At 34.6% G+C, this 20,033-nt stretch overlaps 5 protein-coding genes across 7 annotated transcripts; 2 read left to right on the forward strand and 3 right to left on the reverse strand.

Moving 5' to 3' along the window:
• Positions 1-2,046: 2,046 nt before the first annotated feature.
• Positions 2,047-4,142, forward strand: LOC118053401 (small ribosomal subunit protein eS7). The gene is made up of 6 exons (XM_035064652.2): positions 2,047-2,199; positions 2,863-2,947; positions 3,036-3,109; positions 3,229-3,352; positions 3,580-3,762; positions 3,878-4,142. Exons 2-6 carry the CDS (start codon positions 2,873-2,875, stop codon positions 3,995-3,997), a joined length of 576 nt encoding a protein of 191 aa, XP_034920543.1. The 5' UTR covers positions 2,047-2,199; positions 2,863-2,872; the 3' UTR covers positions 3,998-4,142.
• Positions 4,143-4,905: 763 nt separating this feature from the next.
• On the forward strand, positions 4,906-8,633 carry LOC118053398 (hsp70 nucleotide exchange factor FES1). Of its 3 annotated transcripts, none has more exons than XM_035064647.2 (7): positions 4,906-5,392; positions 5,497-5,639; positions 5,730-5,780; positions 6,357-6,578; positions 6,704-6,806; positions 7,024-7,613; positions 8,284-8,633. In XM_035064647.2, the coding sequence occupies exons 1-6, from the start codon at positions 5,307-5,309 to the stop codon at positions 7,592-7,594; spliced, it is 1,176 nt and encodes a 391-aa protein (XP_034920538.1). In that variant the 5' UTR covers positions 4,906-5,306; the 3' UTR covers positions 7,595-7,613; positions 8,284-8,633. The 3 variants fall into 3 exon arrangements, with proteins under 3 accessions (XP_034920538.1, XP_034920539.1, XP_034920536.1); XM_035064648.2 differs by lacking the exon at positions 8,284-8,633 and having other exon boundaries at positions 4,906-5,073; positions 5,244-5,392; positions 7,024-7,824; XM_035064645.2 differs by lacking the exon at positions 8,284-8,633 and having other exon boundaries at positions 4,907-5,392; positions 7,024-7,824.
• Positions 8,634-8,845: 212 nt separating this feature from the next.
• Positions 8,846-10,043, reverse strand: LOC118053400 (thaumatin-like protein). The gene is made up of 2 exons (XM_035064651.2): positions 9,824-10,043; positions 8,846-9,729 (listed from the first exon to the last, which is right to left on the reverse strand). Exons 1-2 carry the CDS (start codon positions 9,897-9,899, stop codon positions 9,056-9,058), a joined length of 750 nt encoding a protein of 249 aa, XP_034920542.1. The 5' UTR covers positions 9,900-10,043; the 3' UTR covers positions 8,846-9,055.
• A 3,845-nt stretch (positions 10,044-13,888) lies between these two features.
• LOC118053403 (light-harvesting complex-like protein OHP1, chloroplastic) lies at positions 13,889-14,675 on the reverse strand. The gene is made up of 3 exons (XM_035064654.2): positions 14,475-14,675; positions 14,226-14,348; positions 13,889-14,125 (listed from the first exon to the last, which is right to left on the reverse strand). The coding sequence occupies exons 1-3, from the start codon at positions 14,640-14,642 to the stop codon at positions 14,057-14,059; spliced, it is 360 nt and encodes a 119-aa protein (XP_034920545.1). The 5' UTR covers positions 14,643-14,675; the 3' UTR covers positions 13,889-14,056.
• A 1,978-nt stretch (positions 14,676-16,653) lies between these two features.
• Positions 16,654-18,483, reverse strand: LOC118053405 (putative cyclin-D7-1). Its single transcript, XM_035064655.1, has 6 exons — positions 18,223-18,483; positions 18,024-18,110; positions 17,809-17,907; positions 17,504-17,699; positions 17,226-17,362; positions 16,654-17,146 (listed from the first exon to the last, which is right to left on the reverse strand). The coding sequence occupies exons 1-6, from the start codon at positions 18,481-18,483 to the stop codon at positions 16,871-16,873; spliced, it is 1,056 nt and encodes a 351-aa protein (XP_034920546.1). The 3' UTR covers positions 16,654-16,870.
• Positions 18,484-20,033: the final 1,550 nt, after the last annotated feature.

Here is a 20,033-nt window from a genome sequence, read left to right on the forward strand (position 1 = left end):
TTAATTCAAGAGAATTAATATTTTTTAGGGCCGCCGCGATGTCGGGTGCGACAGAAACAATTAATCATAGGGACCGTCAATGTTATGGGATAAAGCTTCAATGCAAAAACTGTTGGTAGATGTCAAAGTTAACAATAAGAGAAATGGATAGAAGGCTCGTAACTGGATTGCTTTTTAAAAAATTGAATTTAAGAAAATAAATGAGCTTAACATCATGCTAATTAGTTGTGTGATCTTAAATAAGGGTTTAAAGTGATTTAAGAAAGCTCATGTCTTTCACCAAGGAGACCATTTTATTTCATGTTTAGTTTCATCATCTCTTGATGAAATTATGTTATTTTATTTTGTGTTAAGGGTGATTACCAATTGATAAGATCATTTTATTTTGATTTTAAAAGTATTTATCTTTTGATGATACCGATATCTTTTTATAATATTGAAAAGTATTTATTTATTTTTATTAATCATTGTCATTTTTTTCTCTAGTTTTTTTTATTATTGACTTTTTTTAATAATTATATTATTAAATTAATTGAGTTTATTGAACCTATTTGAATTAGTGACACCGGTCGTTAATTTTTCTCACTCCTTTAAGAGAGTGTTTCATTTTTGTGGTTTTTTTTATGCTTTTAAAGCAAATCACCAAAACAAAACATTTAGTAAAATATAAAACGTTGTTACTATGTGTGAAACCCATTATAATTTATGTTTCAAACGCAAATTACCCGAAAGCATTATCAATCTACTTCTCTCTTAAGTGTTGTGTCTGTGCAAAGTGAATTAATTCATTGTGCACTGTTCACTTTCTTGAAGTGAATAGTGGGGAACATCTCAAGTGTTCATAGTCGGATCGGGTTCAACCCAGACTTAAATGCATTGGACCGCGTCCGACCCAATTAAAAAAAATCTAATTTTTTTTAATTGTGTTATACTTGAAAAACTAATGTTTAATATTATTCAATGATATTATATAAATTAAAAGGAGATCGCATGATGATGTAACATTTGCAGAATTTAATCGTAATCTCATTTTTATTTCTGATGATATTTTACCTTGATGTTGTTACATGCTTAAGAAACCATAGAAATTGTAGTCATTGTTGGTTGAATTTCGTACGTGATGGAATTGTAGATAGTTTAATGGAACAATAAAAAATATTTTATATACAATATTATTTATTTCATGATTTAATAGTAGCAGTTAAATCTAAAATATTTAAATTAAAAACCATTAATATATATTAGTTATTTTATAACCTCAATTTGAAAAATCATTTTTAACCAAGCATATTAAATTATTTTTTTATTCAACCTCAATTTCTACCACAATTTTAACCAAATATATATCAATACCAAACTAACATTAATCAAAAGTATTTTTTATAAAACAATTTTTTTTTAAAATCACAATCACAAAAGCTACTATAATACCAAACACATTAGTACTCCATCATCATCTAAGTTTTTTTTTTTTTTTTTTTAATGTTATAAAATATTTGACTTAGCTTGTGACATAGCACAAACACCTATATCTATATAAGGCAATTTAATTCTAACTTGACCTAAACAAATGAGTAATTTTTGGATAATTGCCTTACTTGATAGATAATGAATAAGATATAAATATTATTAAATTTTTATGAAACCGTCTAAACCTAACCTAAAATATATATCTGTATTATATAGATATATTGTAGAATATTTATATTTTTTTAACACAATATGATATACATATATTATAATATTGACATAAAACATCATATGTATAATATTTATAATTTTATAACTATTTAATTTTGTATTTAATAATATATAATCATGAGATAATGAATATCCATACATACCTGATAACTGATAAATAATTTATATATATCTAAACTTTTTACCGGAGTATGATACAGATATAAAAAATTCGGTATTATGCACATATACGGTAGCTAGGGCACCTCTAACATTCTCCGTGAAATAATTGGAGGAAGAAAGAAAAATAGTGACAAAATAAAAAAAAAGAGAAAAATAAAAGAAACCAATCAGTCCGTCTAATTCCCAAGACTAATCTTAGCCGTCCAAAGTAGGGTGCGTTTATAACCCTAATTTATCCCTACTATTAAACCTCACACTTCCGCAACATCTCCCCCCTTCACCTCATAGCAGCAGTATCGACAGCAACCAGATCACTTCTTGCCTGCTGCCTGCTCGGTAAATACTGTTTCTTCAAATGCCAAGCTTTTAATGCTCAGATTGAACCTGCTCTATTTTTCTTGTAGCGTCTGTTTTAGCTTGTAAGATAGAATGGGCTGTTTAAATTTTTGGTGTTTGTGAACTGGGTTCTCGTAAAAGATTGAATTTTGACATCTGTTTTCTTATGTAGGTGCATTCCGTGTCCAAAGTAAATGGGCTGTTTTTCTTATCTTTTGTTTTGTACCTCTTTAAAGTATCAAAGCTGCTGTTTTGTGTGTTTTACTGTTCATTATCTGTAGATTGTAGTGATGGATTATTCTTGTTGTCATTTGTGTGTACCTAAATTTGATATTTTGATGATGCAATGCAATTGGTTTGTTAGTAAATTGAACGGGGAAGATATAGCAGATAATAAGATTATGAAAAAGCGAAGTTTTTTAGTGGCGAAAGACTTGTATGGATTGATATTAGGTGTTGGATTCTTGTACTTAGGCATGCTTATTTTCTAGGCTAGTTCGTTTCTGAACAAAAAAGAATCATACTTGCAGATATATGACTGGAAATTAATTGTTCATTAGGATGACAGCTCATAATGAATGACCAGCAGGTTGTTCTGATAAATTTGGATTTTGATAATTTTAGTTCAATTATTAAATCTAATCTCTTGCTGTGGCTAACCAGATCTGTGAAGATGTTCACGACTAAGAAGAAGATCCAAAAGGACAAGGATGCTGAACCCACCGAGTTTGAGGAGACAGTTGCCCAGGTTAGCTCTTTACTCTTATTGTCTGTTTTTTTGGATTCATGTTTTAAAGGAATTAAATATGTTGAAAACGAAATTCTCTTCTCTGCAGGCATTATTTGATTTGGAAAATACCAACTCAGACCTGAAAAGTGATCTAAAAGATCTCTTTATAAATTCCGCAGTGTATGTACATAATTGTATGCATGTTCTATGTGAAACTTTTCCATCCAATTCTTTCAATTTTCTGTCTTCCCTGTGGTGCCAGGTCTATTTGCTAAACTTAAACTTTGTAAATGTTGCAGTCAAATAGATGTTGCTGGAAATCGCAAAGCTATTGTTATCTATGTTCCCTATAGGCTGAGGAAAGCTTACCGCAAGGTTCATCTTCGCCTTGTTCGAGAGCTTGAGAAAAAGTTCAGTGGGAAGGTACTATTATCTCAGATTCTTAGTTTTCTACATGTGTAGTGGATGGGGAATAAGGACCTGAGCTTGCAAGCTGAAAGGCTGCAGGTTCAAGTCCTTGGAAGAAGAAACTCAACATTTGAAGTTCCTATTCATGGTTAATACACAAAGTAAATCCCAGTTTCAGTCCATTACTTGTTTGAATCTGAATTATGAATTATGCATCAATTGCTCCTCTGATAATCTGGCAGGATGTTGTTCTGCTTGCTACCCGAAGGATTGTGCGGCCACCCAAAAAAGGGTCTGCTGTTCAGCGTCCCCGCTCCCGTACCCTAACTGCCGTGCATGAAGCCATGCTTGAGGATTTAGTGTATCCTGCTGAGATTGTTGGAAAGCGCACCAGATACAGGATTGATGGATCCAAAATTAGCAAGGTAGCTTTGACATTTTTAAGTCAAAAGGAACTGAAAATTTGTAGTTAGAATTGTGTTCTTTCTCACCATAATCTCTGCCCTTGTCATGAATTCTCCCCTTTTTTTTGTTTGCCAGATCTTCTTGGATCCTAAGGAGCGCAACAACACCGAGTATAAGCTGGAGTCATATGCTGGAGTTTACAGGAAGCTTACAGGGAAAGATGTGGTTTTTGATTTCCCTGTAACAGAGGCCTGAAGAACCTGTTGATGAGTTTTTGTACTGTTATTTTATTCAGCAGTCTTATAATTGCAGCAGATAGGATGCTATTAAATTTTTTGACTCTTGAATCTGCTTGAATGTCTTTTTGAATAGTATAAAACTTTCTTCAAGGTTTCTTTTACTGTGCACTTCGAAGTTCATGTGGTTTTTTCTTATGAAAACTTTTCTATTTAATGTCAAGGAGCCATTGAATCCAGAAATGCTGTAAATCAGGCATTTTCTGCGGGAACTTGATGAAGATGTAAAACATTAGACAGGAAGCTCCACAGGGGCCTGGTGGCTCCAAGACAGATTCAAAGAACCATTTGTAGCTTGTTCATGCTTTGGACATTTATTTTTCTACAGGGTTTGAAATTTATTTGAGGGATTATGAATGATAAATCTAAGCAAGGATGTAGGAGATAATAGTTATTAGTGCCCGGAAAGGTGATTAGAGCCAAAATGCTAATCTCTTTTATCACAACACTCTCGGCTTATTGATTTAGAAACACAAAAACAATTTAATTCGAAATAAAATAAAAAAGAAAACTTAAAATTTTATGAAAATAAGGTTTAATTTGAAGAAAAATAAAAATAAAAAATAAAAATAAAAATAATTGTTTTATGAAAATAAGGTGCAACTACGTACTAAATTTGAACTAGACTAGATATAGATATCTTTGAACCTCAAAAGTAAATCGATTTGAGATTTTTAAACTTTAAAGTTAAATGTTTCAAAATAATATTTATTTATTTTTAACTTATTAAATTAAAAATTATTTAAAAACAAATATTGCTCAATCAATTATTTATTGGCTGTTTATATGTTCTATACTTTTCCTAGTCATATATATGAAAATTGTACATCATTTTTCATTTTTCAAATAATGTGTAGGGATGACATCAGCATGCTCGATTTCTTGTCTTAAAACAGGGCCCAAGCCCCAAATATGATTGGGCCTAAAAGAAATCATACTAGAAGTTTTTATTGTGCAGCAGCGCTCAACGTCCAGCTTGGTTTCGCGTAGAGTCTGGAATGCTGGAGAGAGTTCCAGAGTTATAGTAATGAATCAGTAGGGCTGCTTTTAGTAGCTAGGCGGTCTTCTTTTTTATTACCTTCTCTTCTCTTCGCCTTTATATTTATATTTAGTTCTCTTCTTCCTTTTCTTTCTTATTATCTGTCTTTGCAATTGCACATTCACCGCTACCCTTACTATTATTAATATTTTCACTATTGTTTTAGAAAAGCGAGAACAACAATATATAGGGTTGGAAGGAAGTAGTTAACAGAAGAAGAAGAAGAAGCATGGCGAAAGACGGACCCAACTGGGACGGATTGCTCAAGTGGAGCCTTGCCCATTCTGACGGGACCTCTTCTAATCGCAATCTCAGGTAACTTTTAATTGATGCTCATCACAACAAGTAGTAGTTGTGTTTTTTATTTTTTTTCAATTAATGTTAAAGAAAATGAAATGAATTTAATTGGATGATGTTAGCGAGGAGGATAGAAGATGGTTTATGGAAGCAATGCAATCACAAAGTGTTGATGTAGTAAAGAGGATGAAGGAGATAACTCTTGTGATGCAGACCCCTGAACAAGTGTTGGAGTCTCAAGGAGTTACTCCTGCTGATATCGAAGGTTAGACTGAGTGTGAGACCACTCTTTTATTCATTGCCTTTTCCTTTCTGGGTTTTTTGTTTACTTATCATCATCTACTTACCTTGACAGATTTGTTGGATGAGCTACAAGAACATGTTGAAGCCATTGACATGGCCAATGGTCAGTTTTTCCTCTATTTTACATATTATATGATTTCTCAGATGACAGAAATCCCTCTCTCTGTTTTTTTGTTCGCTATGCTTTATATTTCAAAATACTGGGTTCCCTGTAGTTTGTTCAAATAGATGCTTTATGTCCCTTCTTCGCCTAGCCCTTTAGTCCATATTGTTCGATATCAATACCTTATTGGTTGATATTGTTGGCACTTGGCAGGGGAGTCTTTTGTACCGTGGGTAGGGTAACACTCTGTGCAACACAACTCTATAATGTGATATCTCTCTGTCTGTTTCTGTTTATTGTAAATTGTTACATTTTGGAACTTATTGATAAAGTTGGAAATTTGTGAATCATCTACTTGCATGGGCTTGTATCATGACATGTTCTATGAGCTATATGTCTTTTAATGAATGAAGAGTGACAAATGAGATGAAATTATGCTTGTGGAGTTATTACTTTCTATGAAAATGTGATTTCATCTTTTCTTGGATCTGTTACTTATCAATATGCAATAATTCAGTTCATTTCTCTTGTAAGTATGAGTTTCCCTTATCTGCTTGATATATGCATACGTGGCAGATCTTCACTCAATCGGGGGTTTGGTTCCTCTCCTTGGTTATCTAAAGAACACCCATGCTAATGTTCGAGCAAAGGCTGCTGAAGTTGTAACCACCATAGTCCAGAACAACCCTCGGAGTCAGCAACTGGTTATGGAAGCAAATGGTTTTGAGCCTCTGCTTTCTAATTTCACTTCAGATCCTGATGTGACTGTTAGAACAAAAGCACTAGGTGCAATATCATGTAAGTACTGTTTTTGGTTGTATGTGTTGATCTTGATTATTAGAGCTTGCATGTCGGTTTTGTTTTTGCTACTTTCCTTGGTTTAGAAGGTTCTTAATGCGAGATTCATTGTTGGTGATTCACAGCTTTAATCCGACATAACAAGCCAGGTATTGCTGCATTTCGTCTAGCGAATGGTTTTGCAGCTTTGAGAGATGCCCTGGGTTCTGGGAATGTGAGATTTCAAAGGTATTTAGAGTGGTACTCTGTTTTTCTGCAATCAATCTTTCTCTTTGACCACTGATGAATTGTGTACCTCTAATTTATTATAAACAGTTGAAAAAATTGAATCTTTTGTTCAACTGAGAGAAATGAAAGTTTGATTTTTGCTAGTACTTCCATGACTGACTGAATTGATTCTTGATTTAGTTCCCCATTTTGACTTTCTTATTAATTTAATTTTCAGAAAAGCGTTGAACTTGATCCATTACCTACTGCATGAGAATAGTTCAGATGGCAGCATAGTCAGTGATCTGGGGTTCCCCCGCATAATGTTGCACCTTGCCTCAAGTGAAGATGCAGAAGTACGAGAAGCTGCCCTTCGTGGCCTTCTTGAACTTGCTCGAAGCAAAATAGATGGGAACACTGGTAGATTATGTGAAGATGATGAAAAATTGAAGCGAGTCCTTGAAGAACGGGTTAATGGTATCAGCCTGATGTCACCTGAAGATCTTGGGGCAGCTAGGGAAGAAAGGCAGCTTGTAGACTCCCTTTGGAATGCTTGCTACAATGAACCATCATCTCTACGTGATAAGGGGCTTCTTGTTCTCCCTGGTGAAGATTCACCACCTCCTGACGTTGCCAGCAAGCATTTTGAACCTCCTCTTAGAGCTTGGGCTGCCAGACCTGATGCTGGTAAAATTCCCGGTACTGAAAAGAAACAAGCACCCTTGTTATTAGGATTGGGCCCTGCACCTGAGGCTGCTAATGTCCAAGGGACCTCAAGTGGTGATGAGCATAACAACACCTCTACATAACGCTCAGACAATTTCAAAGGTTGTAATATGTCAACGTGATCTATAGATATTGTTGAGTAACTTGTTATGTCTTTTCCTTAATTATTGTTTTCCGCTTATACTGCACTTATTTTCTCTTAGCGGATTTTTTTTGTGCTCGTAGTAAAGTGGGATGGATCGAATATTCATACTAGGTACTCTATATTATCCCTAGTGTACATTTGAAGTAAAATACGTGGGGCTTGAAGTCATGTTATGTCTTCCTGATGGTGTATGTAAATTTATATCCACCTCTTGGTTCTAATTTGACTTGAACTGACGGATCCTTTGATTGTGATAATGGAATAGGGATGGTAACTTTGTTCTATTTAACACAAGTACGAATTAAAGATTTGTCAATGTTTCTTACTTGGTGTTTTGAGTGTGTGGATTCCTCAACCAATGTGGCAATTTTGTTGCCGAATTTGATCTCTGGATTATTATGTGTTTTTTTATTGTCTGGATGTCAATACGATTAGTTTGACATTGCTCCGGGACAATCATCCAGCTCATGTAACATCTTCAAGGCGGGACTTCGTGCTTATGAAATGGTTGTAAACATTTGTATTGTAACAAGACATGCGTTCATGATGAGATCATTGTGCTCACAGGTTGACATGGTTTTACATGGCCTGCATGCCATCTAATTCTACAATCATTTCCTCTTTTAGGTGGACAGTGATGCCAGGAACACGAGAAAGAAAGGTGGTTGAAATCCAGAGCGTCTACTTAGTCCTCTGAAAGGACAGCTTGCCAATGCATGTTGATATCCATCATGGTGTAATGGAAGCCAGCTTATGAAAAAAATGAATTGGACTCCATCTCTTAAGTTGTCGGCTCCTTTCCTTAAAGGATCTGTTTTGGCTAGTCGCAATTACTTTTCTGAATCTTCACGAAGGCAAATTATATGTGGTTGCTATGGTAGTTAGAGATGTATTGTAACAAGCTCATATCTTTCTGGGCAATAGCTGATGTTGCTGAAAATGCTACATTCAATGTTGATTTTCATTTTTAGCTGTTATCATTCAATTATGCATATTTTTCTTAAATAATCTCCGGAGGGACCATTAACTATCTTCCTTCTGAAAGGCTGCCGTCAGTATGAAACTGGGAGCCGTAGCAAGAGTTCCCCTGAAGGAAGTGGGTGTGCATATCCTGTAAAGATTATAGCTGCCTGTTTCAGAGGAGTATCTTTTAAAATTCAGAAAACTGCAGTGATATACATTCCAACACTGGAAAAAACCGCTTCTAAAAATATCAAGACGATCGAAGCATACAAATTACACGTCCTACAATAGAGGACTCAGGGGAAAATTGAAAATGTAAAAAAACAACTGATATATCTTTTTTTTTTTTAAAAGAAGAAAAAGCTGGGAAGGATACCAGGGTGTTGCTAACACCATTGACTTCTAGACAGCTATAATTAATTACCCGTGCAGGGCCTCATTTAGGAGGACAGAAGGTAATAACATACCGCGAGGCCCTGCATTTGTTAAGGCTGGAGGAGTCATCAAAGGCATAACTGTAGGCCTTAGGGCAAATAGCCTTAAATAGATGGGCAAAAAGGGTTGGCTTGCAAGTCTTCGGGTTAGCATAATCCCCTGTGCAGCAATACTTGGCCGATTGCATAGCCAAGCAAGCACTTTTACAGCCCACAATTTTGCCATTGCTCCTTACTTCCAGTGCAGATGGACAACATATGTTTAAGTCGACTTCACACGATGCAACTCCGCATCCAACTCCGCCCCCAACTGGTGCCATTGAAACTGGCAAATTAAAGCCATCAACTAGACTAACATCGTAGAAATGCAAGGGTGAAGTAGATGATCCAAGAGTCATTTCGACCATGGTTGCTGGGGGAGTACCACCAGTGCCTTGGCAGCGAAGTAAGCCTGAACAATCCCCGGTGTCACATGATCCTTTTCCATCATTGTCGAAGGAACATCCTTGCCGACCCCATATCCTCCCTGACCACTTGTCGGGCACATCAATGACTGCTTCCTCACCACTGCCAAGAAGAAAACCGCCATCTTTCGGTGTAGAGTGACCTGCACCACCAAGTATTCCAGGCCATAGGCTCTCATTGCAGTTATTCACCACTATGAGCTGTTCCCCATCTGCAAACAAGTGTTCGAAAACAAAATTAAAAACACACTTTAAATACACATAAATCAAGAAGGTAAGATATAAATTAAAGAGCATAGCAATCACTTGTAGTGGGGAATGAAGCAAGCAGGTAGAGGAGAAGAGAAAGCCGGAGAACTGATGAAAAGGACAGCAGCGACATAGTTTCAGATGAACGCAGCAGAATGAAAGATCACAACTGGGAGCTTATTCTTAAGTAAAGCAGTTAATGTGGATAGAGGACATTGTGTAACAATGGATGGCTGTGTTGCTGAGCCCCACTGATCTCACTTTTCTTTTCTCTGCTCTCTTTTCACTTTCACTTTCACTTTCAAGATGAAGGGTATATGTGCATTGCTTCCAGTGGGGGTTTCTTTTCTCTATCACTATATTTGCTCCCAACTTGACTCACTAAATTTGCTAGTTTGTATATGGCTACTGAGCTATAAATACATAGTTCCATTGAAAATGGGAGCAAAAGGGGCCTCTCATAGAGGAATAAACTGCAAGAAAGAATTGTTAATTAAGTTCACAAAATTGCAATTAGCATCTTTCAAAGGATCACACTTAAATGTGATCAAAGTACTTCTGATCATGTGATTTGAGAATAAAACCCCCTTCTTTTTTGCATTTTGTCACTATTTTCTAATTCAAGTGGCAGCTCAATGCTTATGGCTTTAATTTAACAATGATAATATTCATCATTACTAAAGGAAAAAGTTGCAATAAACATTTATCCTCGAATATAATCATTCCTCTCGCTTTGTTCTTCTTCTGCCACAAGTTCCTTCCTTTCAGCTAGCTAAAGCGAGATTAATTAACGGCATAAACTACTTTTTTTTTTTTGTAAACAACGACTTACTTGTAAATCACAAGTGGTTTTGACACTTGCTTACAATTGTTGGTTGATCTTGATAATCATCAATCGTTATAGGTTGATTGTATTTCGTTCTCTTTAATTTCTTAATCTCTTAAGTACGTTATACTTGCATCCAAAAAAATTAATTTCTTAATCTTTATATAACAATTGTTGGTTGATCTTGATAATCATCAATCGTTATAGGTTGATTGTATTTCGTTCTCTTTAATTAATTTCTTAATCTCTTAAGTTATACTTGCATCCAAAAAAAAGATTTTAGGTCATAAAAAATTTTTTTTTGCTAACTAAAATCTAGACTTGGGCTTGATCATGGTGGTTAGTAAGCTGAGTAGATTTACAAGTATGGATCATTGAAAAATAATAAAAAAGATATTTAAATATTTGAGTTACACGTTGGACTAGGCACCATGCTATATTGGATACCCAACAATACTATAATATTATAATGATGCTAATTGGATATCCAATATAAATGATTTAAATCTATAAGTGGATATGTTTTCATATTTGGTGGAGAAGCCATGTGATAAAAATCCTTTAAAAAAATATGTATTTCAAAATCCATGATGAAATTAAAGTTTATTGCTTTTGATAAAACAAAAAATAAGCCAAATGAATTTGAAATTTTTCATAAAATATTCTATATTGGTCAAAACTAGTACCATCTATTTATGTCCATTATAATATTTAGTTAGCAATTAAAAGGTCACAAATTAGTATGCATAATAGTAAGCTTAAACATGTACATTGTAGACATAATACTGTTAATTATACACTATAAAGATTTATAAGGATTGTCTTAGTCCTAACAAATATAGAATTCCTAATCATATAGGGGTTTTCATTGCTAGGCCAAACCAATTCTAAGCTCAAAAGGATTTTATTGTCAAGTCCTTAATTTGGATTAGAATTCTTGTTATGTGAAAAAAAAAACCTTTCCTTCACTTTTGGATTTGATATTTATTTTCCTCTTGATTAACACTTTGTTATTTTTTGTACTAGTTAAAAGTTTAATTTGGTTTGCTTTATTTTTGGTTTTGGGTTATTGTCTCCATCATATAAGTTAGAAATCATGCCTATGGTGAACATATATAGACTAGATGAATTTCTGGTAGATCCCGATTAGTATACTGAGACAAAGAAATCTATGGTTTGACACAAGCACCACATGCATGGTATCCTGAGCTGCGTGATTTCCTTCTTGACAATGGTTTCTTCAACTTAAAATGTGACACTTCTTTATTCATTCAACAAACATCTCTCAATGCCTTTGCTGACGTAGACTAGATTGGTAAAACTAATGACAAAACATCCACCTCGGCTTATGTTGTCTTTCTTGGTGCCAATCCAATAAGTTGGAGCTCAAAGAATTAACCTACTGTTGTAAGACCTTCAATAGAAACAAAATATCAGACCATTGCATCTACTCTTGCAGAAGTTAATTGGCTAACCTAACTTATTCAATAACTTAAAACTATTTATTGTGACAATGTTGAGACCACAAATCTCTGTGCTAATCCAATATTTCACTCTCACATCAAACATATTGCCATTGATTTCCACTTTGTTCGCGATCAAGTTGCCATACATTTAATATGAGTTTCTCATGTTCACTCAGCTGATCAATTGGCACATTCTCTCACAAAACCTCTTCCCAAAAAACTATTTCAAGCACATCGTTCCAAGCATTGCGCTTGCGGGGCTTGATAGAATGGAAAAAAAGAGAAGTTGATCGATCTTGATTAGGAGCAAGGATTTTTTTTTTTTTGATAATAGTCAATAGTATTAATAAGAGAATGAATATAAAGATAATACCCCAGGTTACAAAAGTTCTATCTGCAAAGGAAAGAAAAAGAAAGAAAGTAAGAAAGCAGACACGGTTTTGAGGCTTTGAAACAGGGGTAGGAAAACATGGGGGCAAAAGAAAAGACAATTGAAATAAGCTCCCCGTTTCTGCAGAACCGTTTGTATCACAGCTGATATGAACATTCTTTCCATCAAGGTCCAAAGAATTGGATTCAAGCCTCAGCCATAATGTGAAACTTCGGTGAACCATGGAAAAACAGAGCTGAAGGTTAGGGGCAGCGCCATTAAAGATGACATCATTCCGATGAAGCCAAAGATTCAATACAATGCAGGAGAACAAAAGCTGCCATTGACGATTCCATGCTTTTATTGCAAAAAACACATCTTGATTCCTGAAGGGTAAGGAAATCATGCTGAAACAAGAAATCTCCAGTGAATACTGTGTCTTGGACAAGGATTATGCCTGATATGCTGCTATCTGATGTGCACGATATGCTGCCCATAATATGGTGTTGTTGGTAATTGTCTGATTGATTGAAGCAAATCTTACTCCACTAATTATGCTTAGTAAAGATTGTATATATTCATCATGAATACAAATATAGAATATCATTCTTCTCTCAAATATTCTGTCCATTTATTCTTCATGTGGAAACATGATTTTAGTGTGCCGATCTTTGTGGTTTTGTCTTGCTTCTTTTATTTCAGTAATCTTTTTCAAAAGAAGGCTTGATTTGTTGACTGAAGCCATCAAATATGACATCTTACAATAATTAATCAGCTCAGGATTAAGCCTTGTCGTTGTTGTTTATGCAAGTTTCAAACTTTTGCAATGGATCTTGTTACCACATGATAAGATTTGATAGAAGATCGACAAAGCTATTGAAAGCTCCAACGTTGAACTTTGAAGGTCCATTGCCAGGGAAAATTTTTGCAGATATTTTTTAATTCGCATTCAACCACCACATTGCTCATTTTATCATTTGGTTGGCAGATTATTGAAAGGTGGGCAACTTGCATGGAGAAACAACCTGCTATAGATGCTCAAATCGATAAGTTATCTCTTGGAAAGGAAGAGACAATTCAATGTTGATTTGATGCTTCAGCGAGGTTACATGAGAAGTTTCTTTAGAAGGAATGAATGTATCACCTCGTGGCTTGTAAGTTTGTTATCATGTAATTGTCTGCTGAGTAGTGTTGTACAGTAACCATAATTCATTGGACAATCCTTGTCAAATAAATTTCTGGTGATAATAGAAATACAGATTCTGCAAATTTATGTTAAGTATTTCTCTCTTTTTACCTAATTCTCTCCATACAAAAAAAGGTTTGGCAGAGATCTTTCGTCTTGGACGCGCCTTTGGACAACACTGCTGATAAATATAAATGAATAGATGGGGGGCTAAATTGAGGTTTCCCTATCTGAAATTTGTATTCATGAGCCATCTCAACAAGATGCATCAGTCTGGGATTAAAGACTAGGATTGAAATGAAATTTGCATATTACGGAGAAACAATTCATGAACGACAAGAAAGTAATGAATTCCAAAGCATATGGAGTTCATAGTTACAACAGAGTCGAGCAAAGTAACACGAGCTGCTGCAGGCTAGTCATCCAATATATTGTTGTATTTTCAGAGAGGAAGATCAAGACCTTTCCCAATATCCACCCCAATCACTTGCAGTATTCCTTTGTTTATAATCTGAAAAGATTAATTAAAAGATCCCATTATTATAATCTTGGCAAGACATAATTATTTCTTTAATTAACATATTATATAAATGAAAAAAAAGAAAACTCACCAATTCTACAACGAAAACTCCAATGAGGCCCATCATACAAGCTCTAGAATTCCATATTTCGGCAGTCCTAGTGAATCCAAGAAATGGGGCTTGGAATTTTGGCTCCACTTTTGGCAATTCCACCTGGGAAAAAAAAGAAGACAAAAAAAAATACAATCATTTTTATGCACAGGGAACTAAAAACGAAGTAACAAAAAAGAACCTACAAAAGCAAGAAAAAGAAAGAGCAAAATCAAACAGCGCACATACTCCGGGAGGAAGTTTTGCAGCTTGAATTCTAAAGACCGGCTCCTTGGAGGTTTTGGTAATTTGACTACGATGGTTGAACAGAGAGATTTTCGCGTTACGAGGGTGAAGTGTTACGGGTTTTGTGAGGAGGAGAGAGGATGATGAAAGGAGAGATGAAGGAGTAGCCATTTTGTGTTTTGACTTCTTTCCACCATTCCCTTATCTAATCCCCATTTCATCTCAATCTACAGCAACAAAATCTTTTCATATATTGCCTGGCCCACTTCTTAAGTTTGTGGAGATGGGATGCGCATGAACGATGGCCCTTTCTTTGCTTTGCTTTTCACACCCTTCGGGTTTTATCTCTTTAAATGCTGTTCATGATTAAGCCCCCGTTTGCAATTGTGTTTTAAGGGGCAAAGTTTGATTTATTTTTAAAATTAATTTTGTAATTATGTAATTCACTATAATCTTTTTTTTTTTCACAAGCTAATTTAAAACCGCATAAATTATATAAAAAAAAAATATAAAAAAATATAATTTTATGCAATATTTAATTTTATTAGAAAATAAACCTAATCTAATTGGTGTTTGGATTATGTTATTACCAAATAGATCAATCTTGAGGGGACAATCATTAATAGATAATTTTTACTTGGATTAAATCTCCATATATATGGTTAAACATTTTGTGGTGATGAAAGTTTTAAGCTAAGAATAAATATGGTAAAAAAGTTTGATGGTTAGATCATTGGGATTAGAAATGTATACTCATAATGTTAGAATAAATTACTTTATTGTCCTAGTAGCATAGCCCAACTCAGGAGCGGAGAGAGGAGGGGCTGGCAGGGACCCCGGCCGTAAGAAAATTGTTTTTCTAACCCTTTTTTTTTTAAACAATATTTATATTTTAATCTAAATAATAAAATAATTAAAATTTTAACCCCTTTAAAATTTTATTTTCTGTTTCTGCACTTGACTCAACTACTCTCACTTAATGGAAATATAATAAAGACAAACCCTGTGAACAATTCCTTTTAATAAAGGAATTAAATATAGGGGTTATTGGTGTATTAATAGCGGTTACTTTTCAAAACACGACATGTAAAGAAGTTGTGTTTTGTAAACACAATATTTATTTATATAGCATTTTTTAATCATGACTTTTTCACGTGTTATATTTTTAAATCATGATAAGAATGTATAAACTTTGCTATTTTACCTATATTTTTTGCAAGTATGTATTACATCCAAAATTTTAAGTTTGATGTGGTAATAGTCTACAATAGCAATAATTAGGTCCGGTTTGATTTTGTTCGGCCACTTTCTATTACCACCCCATAACTTTGTCTTATAAAGTTGTATCCATGTCCGGCATATCTTCATGATTTTTGCAGCAATAATGTTTTGATTCCTGTTTTTCAAATGGATTAAACAAAATAAGTAGAATACAAAACGCAAAACAACTAGTTGGAGTGATATATTTAAGAGAAATAAAAATGAATAGCCCAGATTAGTATGTAAAAAATCTAATGTTATTTAATCTGATCAAAATACTGATTCCATCAAGTTAATAGTTCACAAAGTCATTGGCTTAATAGTAAAATTAATATTTCGGGTCTAATGAGCTTATTTATACACTAAAACAGTATCAACTTGAAGAAAATTTGATAAAATATTGATGAAAATTAGAAAAAAAAACTCCATTGAGAATTTTTGAAACATTGGGGATCTAATTGATAAAATCTAGAGGTTTAAAATTTAATTAAGAATAAGTATATAGATTTGGGACTAAATTGAGGTTTTAAACAAAAAGCAGGGCAAGTACATGGTGCACATCACCGAAAAAGAAAAAAATACCATTAAATAATCTATATAACAATGAGGTCAACAAAGGAAACCAGACCAGTTACAGTTTGTTTATGTGATTTAAAAATGTTTTTAAAATTTTATTTTATTTATTTATTTTTGAATTAATAGATTGTGAAAAAAATATTTTGAAAAGCTTTTAAACACCCAAATGATCTAGGATGTTGAATATTTCCTTTTGCATGTTGAGAACCACTTTTGGATGGTTAAGAAGCCATTTAAATTAAGACTACGTAATTTAAAGGTGGATCTGTTATCTAGCATGGATGGCTTTTCTTCAACCAAATTGGTTAGATGGATCTTATTTCTAAGCTAAGTAATTGATGGGATTAATTGAATGGCATGGCCCCTAATTAAATAAAATGAAAATAGTAAGTGATGGATCGAAATGAGCTCCACCTTGATGTACACTTGATATCCTTCCAGACTAAAAGGAATGGAAGATGGAGTTGTTAGAACAATCCTTAATTTCTCGGCTTGTTTCTATCGGCAACATTGTTTGCCCTAATCAAGGTTTAACAAACACTAAACACTCCACAAATCAACAATTACTTGATTCGTTTCTGGAAACCATCATCCTTAATTGATTTCTCGTGCCACTTTCTCTTCTTTTTGCTTGTTTCTTGCTTCTTGTTTGATCCTGAATCGTTAAAGAAAGAGAGATCAACATCGCAGTCGTAAATGCCAATCCGCTCCGTGGGCAAAACAGTGACAGGACTTGAAGGACAGCAGTAGGAGTGCTTCTTCCCACAGGCTAGCAAGTTGTACACTGGATTGATTAACTGTGCTTCCATGATGCCATGGCATTTGATCACCACATCATCCTAGTCCATTGATGATGGTATAAATTAATTTCCAATTCACGTTAATTATCCTAATAAGGATTTTCGGGTCTTTAATTACCTTGTGATCTAGAGCGTTCAACAACCCTTTAACATGGGCAAGGTGGGCATCGGATTTAGATGGAACGAGCTCCTCTAGACTGCACCAGAGAGCTGATATAGCTGTTATACTTGGTCGAAATCCCACCATGCTGCAATCTGCGTGCATGCAATATCATTTTAATCATATATATGTTGAGTTTCAAGCGACATCTCTTAGTTATTTTTATTGACCGGTATTCCCGTAGCATCGTCTCGATCAATCAATGGGGATGCATGCATGCGCACCCCCACACGTACCTTGCATAGCTCCAAGAAGCAGCTCAGTGACTCTGCAGGCAACTAAATCCTTTTGCAAGAAGTCAATTTTCATAACCAGCAGCTCTACATAAGAATATGCAGTGGTAGAGCCAAGGCGCCAACCTAGAGCCCGTAACAGCACCAATTCCATCCGCTGGATAGTGATTGGTTGGAATGAATGATCCAGGTCTTCCATCTTAATTTAATCACAAGAACAGATCGATGCATAAATTAATAGCTAGTGGTTAGTAATTAAAGTATAATAATCAAGAAAGGCCAACAGTAATTAATGTAACAGTAACCACCTGAATATCATGCAAGCAAGGAGTACGTGTCTCAGTAAATTTGGATGCAACTGATAAGCATGCCACGCACAGCAATTCAACCATCCAACATTTCCATCCCTGGGCATCAATGGGATCATAAGATTTAATTTGTTATCTTAAGACAATAACTAATCAAATCTCACAGTTTAAGACAAAAATATAAATGAAAATTTAAGAGCTAATCGAGCCCTTACATGGCATTGATTCATCGACATGAATCGGTCAAGGTAATTGGCAGCGTTGAAAACAGTTTCGAAAGAGAGACTGAGCCTTTGACGAGACTGAAAACATACATATGCATAGGATAATGAGAGGGGTGATTGTGACTTGCACGTAAAAGCAATAATCTCGTTGATTACTATGTTTCTACATATACAGGTTGAGAAACAAAACCTTGATGAGCCACTGAATGGCTCTAAGCCTAGCAAACAACAAATTTTTGGTCCGAAGATGTTCTACGTATCCGGGTTCAGGCATGCAAGTGAACTCCTTCTCCAGGTATATAGAGACGGCCTTCTCACATTCTTCTGTGGTTGTGTAGAATGAGGAAGCAGCTGCGTAGGTCTCTCCATGGCTATACCGTGGTTGATTAATGTGGTAATCGGGAGTTGCAGGACTGGAAAGCCAGACCTCATCACAAAGCAAGCTATCCATATTATTGAGCTAGTGATTCACAAGACTCTCTATCATATATATATATATATATATAGAGAGAGAGAGAGAGCCGGAACGAATTAATATTGATATGTATGGGGACACGGGAAATGGTCTGACATGGAAATCATTCAAGCTAGAGTTATTATGTGTATAAATTACAGCACCATACAGTATATTATCATTAATTTGTGTATGTGCAGTGTATGTAAGAGAGAGAGGGAGAGAGAGGATTAGCGGTTTAGGGTAGTTATTAGGAATGGTAGACGTCGTGGATGGATATAGAAAGGTGGACACGACGTCCCTCATGAAATGGGGTAAATGCTGCTGCATGGAGGGTTTTTTTTTTTACTGCAGCAACCAATTGCGTGAGCGCACGAGGATACATAAATGTGCAAGCCTTCATTGTAGGGGAAGAGCACACTGTAGTCATGTACAGGGATTACGAGCAGGGCCGGGAAGAGGAGCTAGCTGGAGTCTGGAGAGTAGTAGTGCTCTGGGATCGAAAGATATTTTTTTTTTTGTTTAAGTGGTTCCTGCGTTTTCACGAAACTTCTCGTTATCCAGCTGGTCATGGGCCCACGTCTCAAAGTGATGATCGGTCGATTTATCATGGGATTAATTTACTGCTGCCTCGTCTTGTAACTACTGGCCTGTTGAGTGAGTCGGGTTAAAAAGTTTTTATTAAGGCAAATACACACACTTTAATTTTCAAAGCATTTTCTAGCGCGTGTGTGTATATATATTTGAACCGGAAATTTAATGTAAGTATTTAATAAAATAAATTGGAACATGATCTTCTTTCGTACGTGGATTTCAGTTCAAGTGGTACACGTAATTTTGTTTTTGGTATATGTGGATATCCAGAACAACTTATACATACCTTGATTAATATTTTAAAACCTTGAAATTTATGATCATATAAGTATTTAGTAATCTTAAGGTTTGTGGCATTCAAACTATAATTTTTAAAAAATAAATCTAAAATTTAATCAATTAAATTACACCTCTCAATGGAAATTTTAATCACTCAGATTGTGGATATATTATAACCGGATAGCTTTTAGAAATATTTATGGATAAGGACCGAACTTGTTTGGAAGTGTGGTTGCGGTTGTTTTTTTAAAATGCTTTTCATTCGTAAATGTATCAAAATGATATTTTTTTATTTTAAAAAAATTATTTTTGATATAAAAAATTAAAATAAACGGAAACACTAAAATATTATTTTTAAAGTAAAGAAAATATTAATTTAAAGTAAAAAAAAATAAAATAATTTTTTTTAAAATACTTTTAAAATGTAAAAATAAAGAATGGGTAAGTTAAAGGAGAATCAGCGTTATGTGGACTCATCAGTATGACAAAAAGGATCATAATTTATTGAATCCTATGGAGTTAGTTAATAACCTGAGTTTCAGATTTTTTTTTTTTTAAATGACTTAATTAGGTTTGCCTGAATACCTATTTTTATGCTGAGAAATACTAGTTTTGACCGATAGCGTAACACGTAACGCGTGCTACCAATTTAGTTTGTCCTAATTTCCTGGTAC

Source organism: Populus alba, chromosome 6 (genome assembly GCF_005239225.2).
Source record: "Populus alba chromosome 6, ASM523922v2, whole genome shotgun sequence".
Lineage (NCBI taxonomy): Eukaryota > Viridiplantae > Streptophyta > Magnoliopsida > Malpighiales > Salicaceae > Populus > Populus alba.